Raw genomic sequence first — 16,867 nt, 5'->3', positions numbered from 1 at the left:
TCCTATGAAGTTGCTTTGAGATAAACAAATTCTTACCTGCTACTTTGGATGTAGAGGCTAGTATTATTATAGATCATGAAATGTTTAGTTTAGAAACTCCTTATGATACTGTAATAGATTAGAACACATTATTGTATCAACTGCTTTAGTTTGTCTACATTGCACTTAGTTATAAATAAAACTACTATTACTACTACTTCCTAGCTGTGTGGGTGTGTTTCAATAAATAAAAATGTGCAGATCTGAAAGAAATGCTTTCTGAAGCAGGATCTTATTAAACTAAAGCTTCAACTAAGACAGCAACATCAACATACTAAACTGGCACCTCACAATCCATGCAAGATGTACACCTAATGGAGATAATCTGAACAAGTAACGGTTAAATGGGAGTAAATTTTTCTTAGCCAGAATTTTTCTTTTAAGACTGAAAGATTATGAAATGTATTCGGACTTGGAGATACTCAGACAGCTTGAGCCTTGAGATAATTTCGACTTTTTGAGAACTCTTTGAGTATTTGTATTTCCAGCTTGATTCAGAGTTTCTAGAGTTGTTTGGGTGTGGGGAAAATATCTGCATCCACTAAATATTTCAAGGAGGGCAGCATGTTAGCAGATCAGGAGGCGGAAATCTCATCACATCCTGGCTTAAACCTAGCTCTTAAAACCTTGTTATATTCAATTTGTAACTGTGACACCCAATTCCTGTGCAATGGAAGCAATTAGCCCCACAGATTTCTGTTTCACCCTCAAATCCACCAAACACTGGCACAGAACAAGGAAATGAGCCATGAATCAAAGTGTAACGTGACAGTTTAGACTTTTTGGCACTCTCCCATGAAATAGCATCTAGAGGTCAATATTCCTGATGGGACTTTTTTTGGATTTAGTCCTACCACTGAGAATACTGCAATTGATGATTTATATCCAATTATGGTAACAGTGAGAATACAAATAATTGTGCTAGGAGTTACTGTTTGGGGAAACATACCCTGGCCAGTAAAACTATGAACTTACAGGAAGAAGAAAAATGTTGATCTGATGACAGTGATCTGGTGAATGTTCATGACTACAATATTGCCTGTAACCGTATGCAAAGTTACATGGCACTGGCCTGTAGCATTAGGTTAAATATGTAAATCTAAGAGATTTAAGTATAAAAACAGAACATGCTAGAATACTTCTTTCTTGTTTTCAATTTTTTATGATTTTACTATGAACGATTTAGGCTTACAAAATTATAGTATACAAGAATGATAATAGCTCATATTTTGTACAAGTTAAGTAATTTTGATACACAAAGCTTCTGGTTTTATTACAATAACAATATACAACTGAGGTTTATTTACAATAGAAAAAAATATATATATAAACCACAATTTAAACATTCTGCTACTGGCAGCTTCTATATTTCAGGAGGTAGCTTGAATTAACAAAAATGCACTGAAGCAACATTTCCCATCAAGAGTTCTATTAAATAATTTACAAACAGAGAAACATTCTTTTTATGCACACTATGTACAGTTTAATTTTCCTAACTGCAATTCTAATGTTAATTATTTAGCTTTTAAAATGTACCAGAATTACTGGTTTGGCAGTAGAGTTGCTCTTACTTAATATTTTGTTCTGAAAAATAAGAAGATTTAGCTTATGCATTCATAATGTTATGATGCTCACATGTTAAACTAAGGGCATTAATTATACTTTGTAATTGAGGAAAAAGGTCTTAATTCTAAAATGCAATGATCTGTGTATCTCCTTGCTTCCCCTTTTAAGGAAGGTCAGCCTGGTTTCACATTACTTTAATATAACAATGAAACAGAAATTCTTAAGTATAGGTACCTCACATTGTTCTATCTCTAAATTTATGAACATCTCAACCTCTTTTACTCCTATAAAGCCTACTCTGTTAGTATATTCTACATCAGCCTTTCCTGTGTGCCTTCCAGATGTACAAGACCCCCATTCTGAGAATTCCTAATCTGCATCTGGAGGGCACCAGGTTGGGGAAGGTTGTACTATGTGCTGTAGTTTCACAGAAAATACTTCCTACTTACAAAGATTTTCATCTACACAAAGTAGAGTTAGATTGTTTTTTTGCTGCCAAAAGTATATATAACCCAACATGCACATATAAGTTTAAAGGATGATGGTGTATTCTGTTGCCCTTGTTAAAACTACCTAGGCAGGCATTAGAATACCCACAGTATGTCTGCAGCCCATTTTCCAATGGATGTAGATGAGAACATCCCCATTTTGGAGACCAGAAACAACTATAACTCCATACTGAATCTCAAGATTGTAGGAATGTTCTAATAGTACATATCTGAATCAAAGATTAAATATTAGTGCAGCAAACCTGAGTTTGATGTCATGTAAGCATGCAAAAGATCAGTTTCAAACTGTTTTCAAGCAGTACTCTCAAGATAAAGATTACTATGCCAAACTACTCAGAATATATTATAAGGGTGATAAGTATTTGACTGAAATAAATATTTTTAATTATACACAAATTAATCCATAATTTGACTTAAGAAAACACAGAATGTTTTGCTGTATTTATCTCACAGTTGCATATGGGAAAAATGCTCCCATCTTTTGGCCCTGCAGTAAATTGTCCTGAGATTCAGTCAAAAATGCTATACAAAAGTTAGCAACAGCCCCCCTGCCCAGTTCAAAAAAATCTATAATATTCTGTTGTATTGTGCTTATTTATAAAAGTTGTCAGGATCAATATCACAACAGAAAAACGAAAGTAGAACTGCGTAACATGGAAATGAGTCTAAAATATAATATATAGTTGTTTGGAAAAAAGTTTTTAAAAAATGGATTACAAATTTTGGTTTTCTAATTATTTACAGAAAGAGCAATAGCTCTTATTTTAAGTGTATAGCTTAGGGTATTTAGGCCTACATCCCTTATTTATAATTAATATCATACAATGATTAATAAAAGTGCTTTCAGATGAAAGAGTGAAACAGGCATGGTCTATAGGAAGCATCATGCTTCCTCCTTTTTAGCATACAGTTTACTTGCAGTAAACTTTCAATCTTTAATCCTCGGGGTGTTGTAGGCATAACGAACTAATGGAAAGCCTCTGCTCTGATAAAAACAAGCCCGTCCACAGGCCTGTACTTGATCTGAACTATCTGATACAAATGAGTCTTCTTCGTCAGCGTAATCAGAATGGGCAGACTGTGTACCACAATCTGACCAACAGCCATCTGGCCTTTGGCAAGGCACTACGGTCAGAGCAGGACAACTGTGAGATTTTACTAAATGTTTACATGGTGCAGGCTTGGATATAAGAAGTGACTCACAACATTCACACATGGTTAAGCTGCCCTGCAAGTGTGTGTACATGCCGCAGTCATAGTAGAAATCCTGAGTCCTACAGCCAGTTTGTGTATTAACAGCAACTGTTCCAGTCCCGTTCCTCTTGGTGATGTGCCATCTCAGTAATTTCCAATCTTCCTTGAATTTGGGGTTGAAGAACACATATAAAACTGGGTTCAAGCAAGCAGGCAGTGGGAAAAATATAAGAGTGACAGACTTCATAATTTCAGGGCTTATAGAGATTGCAGTGATGAGTGGAGCGAAAGAAAAAAATGCAACAGGGCAAAAAAAGATGCAGTTGGTGAAGATTAGCCAAGCAACATGTTTAATCATGCTAGCTTGATTGTTCTTGGACAGATCTTCCTTTTCTAGCTTGCAGTACAGTTTTGTATAAATAACAGCCATTAGCAAAAAGGCTAATGAGTTAAGCAGCACTAATGTAACTGTGAAGCCCAAAGAGGGGGCTTCTCCAGTAGGAAAGGGTAAGCAAAGGGGTGAGCCCGAATACTCTCCTTTGTGGAAGACTGGCAAGCATGCTGCTATCAACGTACACAAGAATGCAAACACGGCTGCAATTCGAAACTGGTTTTGATGGTTGCTTTTACCCTTTTTAACGATTTCCTTGGCAGACAAGCTTCGCTCAATAGTAGCTAACAAGAGGAAAAATATGGCTCCTTCTGAAGAGAATATGGCCAGAAACCGAGCCACTTTACAACCACTGCCAGTTTCCCACCAAATACCAAATTCAGCAAACCGTCCCCAAGAAACTGCATCCAGGAAAGTTAATATACCTGTGTAGATTCCCATCAGTAAATTAGAGATAGAAATCAAGCCAATGAACAATTTGACAGAGGGAAGTGAAGTAGAAGAAACAAATATACTTAAGATGACAAGCACATTGAAGAATAAGGCAACCAAAAAAATAAACCAGACTGTAAGACGAATCATCCAGCTTCCCAGTAGGTATTCACATGGCTTGAAAGCACCTAAAACAGTGGGGGGAAAATGTGTTAAGAAAAAAAGACTGCCAGTCACAGCATATTGTAACAGACAAGTATTATTTCTGAAAACAACATAAAGAAGATTTACATTCAAGGTTAGATTAATAGAAAATATATGCAGGTGGAAGCAAATGGATAATGCAGAACTTGCAGTAAGTGCCTAGACTACTGCATCATTAGACAATAGAAGAGATTGCTGCTAGAATTGGATTTTATATTTTATATTTACATTTTTATGAAGAATTTTACTTTTATTGTGTAACGATCCACACGCTCACACATTCACTCAAAGACAGTTCTGAGACTTGAGTTCTAGTAACTGTTTAATGAATGGAAGCGTCTAGTACAAAGCAAAGTTACAAATGGCTTCTTTCCTGCGCATTCTACAATTTAAAATTCACATTCTTTACGTTTCATCCCCTTCTACCCATCAAAGCATGTATTCCCCCCTTTGCCACCAGATGGCTCGGATGGTATCGCCCGGATGGCCTTGGCAATAAATGCCTAGTCTAAACAAACTAATTCAACAAATTCACACTCCAAAGTAACACCCCCTCCCTTCTGGTGCCACTCTGTTGACACAGGTTGGATGAAAAATGGATGTGAGTCGATCAGGATGTTCTGAGGATATTGGGATTGGGGAGTATGACATACTGCCCCTCTGAAAAACAACTCAGAAACTAAGACAAGTTAGAAACATTGTAAATAATGTAGAGAAAAGAATGGGTGGGCGGTGAGGGATGTCAGGAGGGGGAAGCTTTGTTAGGATACTTGGAATGAAACTTGTGAGTTTATTTATTTATTTATTTATTTGATTTATATTACCACCCCTCTCCCCCAATGGGGGACTCTGTTAGTGCAGGAGCATTTACATTGCTGCTTGAGACCCATTCATGATCAGGAAAGTGTTTCCACTTGATGAGATACTGCAAAGAACCTTGGTGAATATGAGAGTCCAGGATTTCTTTGACTTCAAAATGTTCCTGACCATCGATCATGATGGGAGGTGAAGCAGGGGTAGTCGGGTGCCACTTAGAAGAATCCCAGGCAGGTTTCAATAGACTGCAATGGAGAACAGGGTGAAATCTTTTTAAACTGTGAGGCAGTTGCAATTGAGCAGTAACTGAGTTGATGACTTTGAAAATTGGGAAAGGGCCACTGAATTTTGGTCCCCGTTTTTTAGATGGTTGTTGTGATTTGAGGAATTTAGTGGAGAGGTAAACACTGTCCCCTACTTTTAAATCCCATTGTGGTCTTCTGTTATAGTCAGCAATTTTTTTGTAAGTTTGTTGTGCATGAGTTAAAGCTTGTTTGATGACTGGCCAGTTAGAAGCAACTTTAGCACACCAGTCACTAGCAGAACAGTTGGGGGGGCAGTTTGAGCAGCAGCTCAGGAATAGGGACAAATTCCTGGCCAGAGACTACTTGAAAAGGGGAAAACCCTGTGCTCTGGTGAACTGAATTATTGTAAGCCACTTCAGCGAAAGGGAGTAGGTCCACCCAGTCGTCCTGCCGGAAGTTGATGTAGCAATGTAAGAATTGCTCTAGAGTAGCCTGAGCTTGTTCAGTGGATCCGTCAGTCTGGGGATGGTTCAATGAGCTTAAGGACTGCTGCGCCCCAATAAGCTTTAAAAAGGCCCTCCAGAATTTGGAGGTGAATTGTACCCTGCGATCAGAGATCACACGTTCGGGACAGCCGTGCAAGTGGTAGACATGTTGTAGAAAGAGCTTTGAAAGCTACTGTGCAGTGGGAAGTTTAGCACAGGGAATAAAATGTGCTTGTTTGGAAAACAAGTCAATTAAAGTCCAAATAACTTGTTTTATTTTTGCTTTCTGGCAAGTCCACAATAAAATCCATGGCGATTTCCTTCCATGGGGCACTAGGGGAAGCCACAGATTGCAGGAGCCCTTGAGTTTTCCCCACCTTAAGCTTAGCCTGGGTGCAGACAGGACATGTAAGGATGTAGCTTTGCACATCGGCTCTTAAGGTGGGCCACCAGAATTGGTGCCTCAGGAGGTGCAGAGTCTTGGTGAAGGCAAAATGCCCAGAGGTTTTGCTGTCATGGAAGTGTTGCAAAATTTGTTTGTGTAGGCTCTCTGGGATGTATAGCTTGTCATTGCAATACCAAAGGCCACTGAATTCAGTAAGGTTAGTTTTATTACATTGTAGCCAAGGATCGTTAGCTAATGCCTGGAACAGTTCCTCCTTTAACTCTGAGTGCACTTTCACTTTTGGAGCTGTTGCTTCTTTATGCATGACACAAGCCAGCCCCAATTGTTTTTCAGAGAAAACTGTATCCACTACCTCAGTTGGTTTACTGTTATGCTGAGGTAAACGTGAAAGGGCGTCAGCCAGAAAATTTTTCTTGCCTGGGAAGAAGTTTAGTGTGAAGTTGAAACAGCTGAAAAATTGAGCCCACCAAAGCTGTTTCCCATTCAACTTGCAGGGAGTGCAGAGCGCTTGTAGATTTTTGTGATCAGTCCATACTTAGAAAGGATGCTTGGTGCCCTCAAGGTGTTGCCAGTTGGTGAGCACAATTTTAACAACAAATGCCTCCTTTACTCAGATGTGCCAGCACCGTTCTGCTTCAGTAAATTTACGGGACAAATAGGTACACAGTCTGGGGACCTGGTTTAAGTCCTTTTGAATGAGGACAGCCCCCACGGCCTGGTCTGAGGCATCTGCTTGAATAATAAAGGGGTGCTCTGTATCGGGGTGTGCCAGAATAGGTTCAGCTGAGAAAAAGGTTTTCAGGCTGTCAAAAGTGGTTTGACACTCTGGAATCCAATTTAAGCATGCTCCTGGGGTAGTTACTTTGCGTGTTTCTCCCCTCCCTCTTCTTTTTAATAAATCAGTCAATGGGACAGCAATCTGTGCAAATTGCGGTATATGGCGATAGAAATTGGCGAACCCCAGGAAGCTTTGTAGTTAGCGGCGTGTGCATGGGGCTTCCCATTCAAGAATGTCCTGTATTTTACTAGGGTCCATTTCTACCCCATTAGTAGAGATACGATACCCCAGGTAGTCCAACTGAAATTTATGGAACTCACATTTAGACAGTTTAGCATACAGCTGGGCATCCCTCAGCTTCTGCAGCACATGTCTAACTAGTCGCACATGATCCTCCTCAGTCTCGGTATGGATTAAGGTATTGTCCAAGTAGACTAGGACTCCCTTATAGAGGTGGTTGTGTAAGATCTCATTGATGTATTGCATGAATACTCCTGGGGTCCCAGCCAACCCGAAGGGGAGGACTTTGTATTGGTATGCACCAGGGGCAGTTGAAAGCAGTTTTCCACTCATCTCCCTCTCTGATTTGGATCTTAAAGTACGCCTCTCTCAGGTCTAGCTTGGTGAAAATCTTCCCTTTCGCTAGATGCACTTTCATTAGGGGGAGAGGATACTGATTGTTAATTGATATGGCATTGAGACCCCTGTAGTTGTTGCAGAGTCTTAAGGTCCCATCCTTCTTTGCCCTGAAGAGCATCAGGGCAGCCATGGGTGAATTGGCAGGCTCAATGAGCCCCCTGGCCAAGTTTTTGTCTATGAATTCCCTCAGCACCTTTTTCTCCATTTCTGACATTGCATACAATTTAGGCGTTGGCAGTTTGGCTTTGGGGTCTATCTCAATGGCACAATCCGTTTTTCTGTGGGGAGGCAAGTGGTCTGACTCCTTCTCATTGAAGACATCTGAAAAGTCTCTATACTGGCTGGGGATCAAGGACTCAGTCTCTGTGATTAGCGCCGGACTCTGCTTGATCCAGATCCCGGCAAACTGACTTGGGGTTTGTTTGACTTCCTGCTGCTTGGGACGGTAAGTCTCGTCGCTGAATTTTAAAACCTGTTTCCCACTGCACCTGGGGTTTCCAGCTCCTCAACCAAGGCAAATCCAGGATGATTGAGTAGTTTGCAATGGGGGCTACCACAAATTGCAGAGTCTCTTTGTGCGTCCCTATGCGCATTGCCACGAGTTTCAGTTCGGAATGCCACTGCCCTCCCCCCGAGCCACCGTCCTGTCCATTTGGGTAAAGACTATAGGCTGCTTCTTGCCTTTAGGCTTAAGGTGTTAAGGAGAGCCAGGTGAATTAAACACTTAGTGCAGCCAGAATCTAACATGGCTGTGAGATTGGCTTTGTGCTGAGTCCTTAGCTTTTTCACCTTGATCTGGATAAGCAAGGTGGGGCAGTCATCGCTCACCATTGGGTCTTCTTCCTCCTCTTCCGAGGTTGAAGGGTTGTGCCCTGGATTCTCCACCTGTTTGAGGGTGCGATTTAGAACAGGTGCGCCTCGTTTCCCGCCAGTTGCTGTAATTCCTCCTCAGTCCTCATCAAGGTCTTCCAGAGGATCGGCTGCCGGCTCCTTGCACACCACTGTCGCTGCCGTGCTCTTGCGCCTCACCAGCAGGGATTTAGTGGATTTCCCCCCTGCCTTCTCCACTGCTGCAGCCCCTCCACATGGGCACTCTGTGGCTTTGAGGGTGTCCTTCCCACATTTGTAGCAGCCCCCTTTCTTCCAGCCCTTATCCTTGTGCTTTTCCCTCATTCGGAAGGGCTTCCTCGGGACAAAGGAGAATTGGCTAGGGGCCACTGTGTTTCTGCCAGCTGCTTGTGCCCGAAGCTGTCTGCGGAACTGGTATTGGGTGTTTTCCACCTCTCCTGCTAGGCAAATCCACTCCCTTAACGTAGGTGGATTGCCCCTGCAGAGAGCCCATCTTACAATCTCGGGCTGCAAACCTCCTTTGCAGTAGTCTACTTTGGTGGTTTTGGACCAATCTAAGATCTTGCTGGCAAGGGCTTTAAACTCTACAGTGGATTCTGCCATACTCTTCTCTCTTTGCCTCAGCTGCTGCAGGGCTGTCTTCACCCTGAGCTTTTCTAGTGGGTCCTCAAATCTCTCCCTCAGGGTTTGCACAAAGTCTCTTAGGCTATGTAATTCGGGGACCATGGCATCGTGGAGTTGCACAAGTCAATCTGCCACTGCCCCCCTTAACTTGGCCCTACTTGGCTCACCTTGGCATATTCTGTTGGGAAGAAGCCTCCACACTCCTTCAGGTAGATGGAGACATTTGTCACGAAGAATGACAGCTGCTGCAGGTCTCCATTAAATTTGACTTGTAGCTCTCTAAGTGCTCCCTTCGGGGGGGCGGGGTTGCTGGTGGTTCCACAGCTGGGGCTTCCCAGGTCACTGACGCTGCTCTGCTCCGATGGCTCCTAACCAGCGATGCCTCCCGCCGAGGTGATGCCGCAGGACGTCCTCCGCTGTGATAGGGCGAAGGCTGCTGGGAGTGGTTGGCCTACCCCTCATCTTGCTGGAACACCAGATAGTCAATTGCCTTGGACATGTGCTGCATCATCTCCTCCATCGCAAACATTCTCACTTCCAGGCCCCTAACTTTCTGCGGGGTAGCCCCCTTCTCACTCCCAGACCCCTGAGAACTTGGCTCTGGATTCTTACTTGGGCTTCCATGGGTTGAGAAGGCTGCCCACCCCCCACCCCCCGGCTGCAGTCATCACGGCCATTGGGCTCAGCATAGGCATCTCCAGGGTCCTGGGTTCTGTGGCTAGATCCAGGCTGATGAGCACGCTCTCCAACTCGGCCATGTAGTTCGCTACCGTCCCATGCTTTCTTTAGCCCGCTCACTCTCTGCCTCTTCCGACATCTCCTCTATCTCTGCCTCTGCTTTCCCATAGAGGATGGTCTTGTCAGTATCTCCTGAGGGTGAGGACTCAACAGGTTTCGTTGTCAGGGTTTAGACATTTTCCTCAACTCTCAACTGGTATATTCCCCAGGAAGAGTTTGGGTTGATGATTCTCAACTTTATGTAACAATCCACACGCTCACGCATTCAAAGATAGTTCTGACACTTGAGTTCTACTAACTGTTTAATGAATGGAAGTGTCTAGTACAAAGCAAAGTTGTGAATGGCTTATTTCCTGCGCATTCTACAATTTAAAATTCACATTCTCTATCTTTCCCCACTTCTAGCCATCAAAGCATGTACTCCCCGCTTTGCCACCAGATGGCTCGGATGGTATTCACCAGGATGGCCTTGGCAATAAATGCCTAGTCTAAACAAACTAATTCAAACGAATTCACACTCCACAGTAACACCCCCTCCCTTCTGGTGCCACTCTGTCTGTTGACATGGGTTGGATAAAAAATGGATGCGAGTTGATCAGGATGTTCTGAAGACATCGGGATCGGGGAGTATGACAATTGTATTTTAATCTGTAGTTATTTTAATTTTATCGTAAACCGCCCAGAGTCGCTCTTAGTGAGACGGGCAGTAACAAAAAATGAAAAATGAATGAATGGAAGAATGAATGAATGGAAGAATGACGACCAAGGAAATTATTTTTGTTCCATGGTAAGTAGGAAAAAAACACCATAAGAAGGGTCTTATGGCAGATGCTTAGACTACTGTAAATGAGTAATGTCTCTGGGGCCAGTGGCATGATATTCCCAGGGATACTGAAGAAGCTTCCATTTCTTATTTCATAGCCTTTGTCTGCAATTTTTGAGAATTCAGTCCATCAGTCAGTCAGAAGTCTGAGAAAATGCTAGGACACAGATATGTTATCTTTGAAAAGTGTAGAAAGACAGATGGGAAATTAAGATTAGATGGCTGGATGTTAGTAAGGGCAAAGCAGATTATTAAGGCTCAGTTAGAAAAAAAAGTATGTGCCTTTTATCAAGAGCCAACATACTTTATCAACAATTAGTATGATACATAGGGGAAAACCAAAAATATGGTACATTTTGATTTCAGCATAATATGCAAGAAGCTCCTAATTATATTTTAGCTGATAAAGAAGTACAGTGTAGGCTGGATGATACTCCTATATTTATTTAGAATTATTTGGCCATCCAGCTTGCCATGGCCACTCTGGGCAGCTAACAACAGATAAAAACACAAATAGAAACGAAAAACTACCAAAATATAAAACCTATAAAGCCTTGCTTATATGTACAAGGAATCAAAGCAACATATATGAAAGAACAGATATTGCCCAGGGATGTGAAAAGGAGCCAGCTATCTTAGCTCATCAAAAGCTGCATGAGATGCAGCTGCTTAGAAAGGCGATCTTACACTTACACTGCATAAACAGGTAGTGTCTGCTTCAGAAGAAGTAATTACTCTATCCCGTTATATCCTAGAGTATTACAGCCATGTCTATGTGCTACATTTTAATAAGGTCATTAGTAAATCACAGCTGGGAAACCAAATTCTAACAGGAATAATTCAATAAACTGAATAGGCTTAGGCTGAAAAAGAGAAAATTAAAAACAGACATAAAACACAATTTGCAAACATCTGATGATATCATGTAGAAGGCATGAATGAGAAGGACCCATGGATGCGAAGTGGAAAGGAAACATACTTTGGATAAACATTAGATATTAACAGTGCAAGTTGTCAGGCAGTGGAACAGAGTGCTTTAAGAAGTAAAAGGGTCTCTCATGGGAAACATTTAAGCAGATGCTGAATGCCGTAGAGGCATCCTCTACTGCATATCCTGTATTGTACAGGAAAGCAGGCAAAACGTCATCTGAGGTCCCTTTCAAATGCATGAGTCTATGACAAAAGGTGGACAGCAAAGAAAACTACCTGTATCCTTTATCACACAAATAATTAAGGCAAGCATCTATAATATGAGATAAATTTATCTGACACAGAAGGGGAAGTGGACATAGCATATTTACCTGTGGTGGGGGTACAGTGAATTACTGTTTGGCCTGGTTCTTTCTTTTCAACACTGCTTAAGTCATCTACATCTGGTACTCCTGGATTAAAAGGACAGAAAATCAGCTTTACAGAAATATTAAATTCTGTCATGCTTGATATATTTTATTTTTAAAAAAATGCAACTGAAGACACTAACATTTTTTTCCTTCAAGTCAGTCTTGACTCCTAGAGACTGGCTGGACAAGTCCCTGCAGTTTTGTTGGTAAGATTTTTGGAAGTGGCTTCTTCCTAGGACAGAGGACTGGCCCTAAGGTCACCCAGCTGGCTTTGTACCTAAGGCAGGATTAGAACTCATGGTCTCCTAGCTTCTAGACCTGTGCCTTTAATCGCTACACTAATCAGCCTCTTATGTTAAGTTAGGATTACTTAAAGCAGCGGTAAGCAACAGAGTGCTCAGGGGCATTATCATTAACACCCATCAAGTCCTCATTAAAAATTCATAAAAAGGTCAGTAATTTATCTAGAAACCAGGAGATTGAGAGTTCTAGTCCCGCCTTAGTCATGAAAGCTGGCTGGGTGACCTTGGGCCAGTCACTCTCTCACAGCCCAACTTACCTCACAGGGTGGTGGTTGTGGGGAAAATAAGAAGAGGAAGGAGTATTAGGTATGTTCCCCGCCTTCAGTTATTTATAAAAATAATAAAGGCGGGATAGAAAATAAATAGATGAGAAGCTAACATTCTGTATCAGACTTCAGCATATTCTTTATTTACAAGAATGTGTCTGGGCCCCTCAGTACCTACAAGTATTATTTAAAAAATAAAGATGATGGGTGCTACAGCACATGACCCATGCTTTGTTTGAAATCATAGGCTCCTGCCAGAAAAAAAAAAATGACAAAAATAATCTGGAATGATAGGAAGTATCATAGCAGCAAGAAATAATCTTCGCCCACTGCTTGGCTTTTGGGGCGCGCAGGGGGCTGCATCTGGATGGTGGGAGCTGTGGTCCCATGCATTGGAAGGCAGGGACTCAAGCATTTTTTGGCAATGCTGCTGAGTTTGGTGGGGGAGGGGGGCAGGAGAAGGTAGGGTTTGGGGGTGGATTAAATGGCACAGTCCTGGCTTTATTTTTTATCCCGCCTATATTTTGTGTGTGGCCCAAGACAATTCCCCTTCACTCAATGTGGCCCAGGGAAGCCAAAAGGTGGGACACCCATGGGGTACAGTATTAGTTAGGCCTCTTTTTAATAGTAAGTCTCAAGCAACCAGAAACTACATTTATCCGGCACCTACCAATCCCCATGGGTGCCAGTTAACTGAGAGTCTACTGTACTACTTAAAGAGGTGGGGAAGAAAGCTTGAAAAATTCACTTACATAAGATTCAAAATTCCCAATAACTTATACGTAGAAAGGCTACCAATGTCTTCTATGCAGTTATATAATGAAAAATAATTTCGCTCATGATTTGTACCATGGAAAATCATGGTTTTTCTTCCTATCTAGTTCCTTCCAGATATGATAGACTTGAATTGCTCTGTTTCAGTCAGCACAGCCAAAACCCATGCTAACAGGGACATTTGGGAGCTGAAGTCATATATGTTTGGAGGGAGCCAGGTTGGGAAAAGGTGGCATAAGTCACAACACAACAGATCAATAGTAATTATATCCTGAATTCCAAGGACAGAATGAGTGACTAGAAGCAGGAATCTATGATACATGGGAAGTCTGATTTCTCTATCCAATTCATGAAGTCAATAGCTAAGCACATTCAGATACTTGAACTATTTGTAGTTCGTATAAAACTTGAAATAGTTTCTCTGTGATTCAGTATTATTATCCATTCTTTTCTTGAATATTGCTTAGCTCAAATTTGTCCTTTCTCCCTATATCTTAATGTACTGATGCTTTTGTCTCTATAACTCACTCTTCTATGTTATCAAGTTTTTATTTTCATTTTGTGAATTGTATTTACAGTTCCAATAGCTATTTGTTCTTTTGCTCCTAATTGTGATTGGGATTTTTTAGTAGTCAAGATGGCATTTCCAAGTGCTTTGCAAGTGGTCAGACTAAATATGCCATTTCCAAAACAATGCCATACCATAGAGAATGCAAAATTCTCACTGCTTTTTCTGTCCAATTTCAATTTCTTCCACTCACTGCCTACAGTGCCTCTTTATAGAAATCTTACAGCCATGCAGTAGCATCTGAAATTTCCCAAAATTCATGAACACATACCCATACACATTGCTTCCCCTGGATTTGATATAAATAAACTGCAATACAACCTTTTGAATTTTCAATAGATTACCCATAAACAATTACCAAATTAAAACATGTATTTTTGCATCTAGACCACACAGACAAAAGTCCCAGATCTTATGAGACAAAGGTCTTTACAGATGTTCATATAAATCTAATCAGATAAGGTAGCATTTCTGTGAATTCAGAGGTGAGTTATGATTTGATTATAGTTTGAGGAAAATAAAGAGGAAATGTTTTTGACTTATTATCGTTACCTTTCTGCCATTTTGCATAAGATATGCCTGCATGAGAGACATTTTGTGGGGACCCACAACACTTTTTTCAAAGTTCCAAATGAATAAACACTAACGAATTAACAATCTAGCAAGGATAAGTTTTAGAAATTCTTTTAGATATGGTAGCTTTTCAGGAGGAGAACATTTTTACATGGAAATATATTTAAAATATGCATATTGTGAAGTAATTGTCCTTCTTCAAAGATGTAATTCAATTATTCAATGTAATAAAAAGAATTCTGGCCAGGCCCTGAAATGCTGCTTACGTGCTTTTGCTTCGGTATTTCAGAACAGAAATATTACATGCTTCTACACCCAAATCATGGCAAGCAAACATATGGATTACATAGCCCAGTTGATCTCAACCATGAAATGACAGAGAAACAAAATCTTCTGCATGTATTGTTCAAATAGGATACTTAGCACATATTCTGCTAGCACCATTACATCCCTTTAAATTTTAAACAATCTGCATATGCTATTACTGTATCAGAGCACTCACCCTGATCATTTACAATTGCTCGACTCTGATTCTGGAGGCTGGGATCTTCAGTATTGGAATTCAAAGAAGAGTCACAACCCCAGAAAGGACAACACTGGTAGGCATAAGGAACAGACAGAGATCTGGAAGTTTGAAGAAAACAATAGAACAAAAATGTTTTATTTAACCTATTTGTCTCTTGGTACAATTAGATTGTGGCATATAGCAACATACTACATTCAGGTTACAACAATAAAATCACAATAATAAATAAAAATAAAACAACAACAAAGACATAGCTATACACCCACAATAAAAAGGCATAATTTCAATTTTAAAGAATGAAAAAAACCAACTACAGTTAAAACAAAAAAAATTATTAGGGGAGGAAGGTTAATATAGAGAAGTATGTTCTTAACTAATTACTGAAGATGACTAAAGAGGAAGCGGACTAAACTTCTAATATGAGGGTGTTCCATAAGGTTGGTGCCACCATTGAAAAGGCCCCCAACCTACTGTAATTGTTTCCAGGCATTCCTCCTTCTGTGTTAGCACCTGCAAATAAAACCTTGGAGAATGGTCATCATTCCCAGTCTGTAATACACTGGAAAGCCTTCCCCATCCCAGTTAAAGGGTCAAAGCTGTTTATATGTTAAAACAAGCATCCTGAATTTGACTCAAATATCTACAGGAAGGCAGTACAATTTTGCCCAAATAATATGCTCCAGCCAGGATATCTGACGAGGCCCTAGCTACCACATTCTGAACCTGCTGCAATTCCTGAGGCTCCTTTGAGGACATCCCCCTATACAGAACATTATAGTAACTCATCAGGAAAGTAGCCATTGATGGTAATAGTGGCCAGGCCAGACTTCTCCAGGAAGAGATGCGGTTGGTAAATCAATCACAGCTAAAAATAGGGGCTGCTCACAATTGCACTAGCATGGACACTCAGAGACAATGCAAGGTCAAAGAGAACCCCCAAACTGCATACCTGCCCCTTTTGGAGAATGTAACCCCATTTAGAGCAGAAAGAGTCTTATCCATCTGGTTGAGTCTTCCCAAGGGGGGAAAAAGGGTCTTAACTAATTATTTTTTTCACTACTATATTTCTATGCTGCCACACTTCTCAACTACTGAAGGTGATCTATAAGGACACAATGGTACCATAGTATCAGTGGTACCAAAATCTGCCAAAGACACATTATCCATTTGCACTCCCATTAGCTTATATGGCTTGCACCCTCATTACCTTTGGGACCATCTGCTTCAAATGAAATCCATCCACAGAAGACATGTAAGTAACAGTTCCACCCCAAGATCAAAGAAGCAACAGGTTCATAAGATGGTCTTAATAGCAGCCCCCTCACTATGGAGTACCCTGCCTCTGCGGTCAGATGACTGCCACACTTTTGTTATTGGGGAAGAGGATAAAAACATTTCTTTTTTTCAGAGTCTTCAGAATGGAGGGTTCTCAGTAATCAATAGCAGGAGGGAGGAGTTTTTCTCTCATTTTACTACTATATTGCAATGTTACAATTTTAATACTGCAAGTTGCTTAGGATCCGATGAGTAGGCACTAAACAAATTGTTGTAATAAACAAACAAGAGTGAAACCAGACTGAAACATCTGGAAAATCAGTTTCATCTGAAACACCTGGAGATGTTCACCAACACCTGTTCAAACCACCTTGGCCAGAAAAAATAAATTCAAACCTGGCCCATATTTTTTTAAAAAAAGGAGGATCTACTGACTTGGTTTTTCAACAGAAAGCATATCACTGCCTCCTTCAAAGTAAATAGCATCATTTCAATTGAGGGAGGT

At 40.8% G+C, this 16,867-nt stretch overlaps 1 protein-coding gene and 1 long non-coding RNA gene across 3 annotated transcripts in view; one reads left to right on the top strand and one right to left on the bottom strand.

The window, feature by feature from the left end:
* The window catches only part of LOC134487636 (uncharacterized), a 129,918-nt gene that overhangs the window by 36,860 nt on the left and 76,191 nt on the right, over positions 1-16,867 (top strand). The gene's annotated exons all lie outside the window — the stretch shown is intronic.
* LGR4 (leucine rich repeat containing G protein-coupled receptor 4) overlaps positions 2,691-16,867 on the bottom strand; it is a 122,249-nt gene continuing 108,072 nt past the window's right edge. For both annotated transcript variants that reach the window (XM_063289554.1, XM_063289555.1), the window contains 3 exons: positions 15,064-15,185; positions 12,040-12,120; positions 2,691-4,319 (listed from right to left, as the gene is read on the bottom strand). In XM_063289554.1, coding sequence (XP_063145624.1) covers positions 3,043-4,319; positions 12,040-12,120; positions 15,064-15,185 — 1,480 coding nt within the window. In that variant the 3' untranslated portion in view covers positions 2,691-3,042. The remainder of the gene's footprint in view (positions 4,320-12,039; positions 12,121-15,063; positions 15,186-16,867) is intronic.

Source organism: Candoia aspera, chromosome 1, assembly GCF_035149785.1.
Source record: "Candoia aspera isolate rCanAsp1 chromosome 1, rCanAsp1.hap2, whole genome shotgun sequence".
NCBI classification, from domain to species: Eukaryota; Metazoa; Chordata; class Lepidosauria; order Squamata; family Boidae; genus Candoia; species Candoia aspera.
Note: the sequence above shows the minus strand (reverse complement) of the source record. Positions and strands in the feature narration are given on the sequence as shown.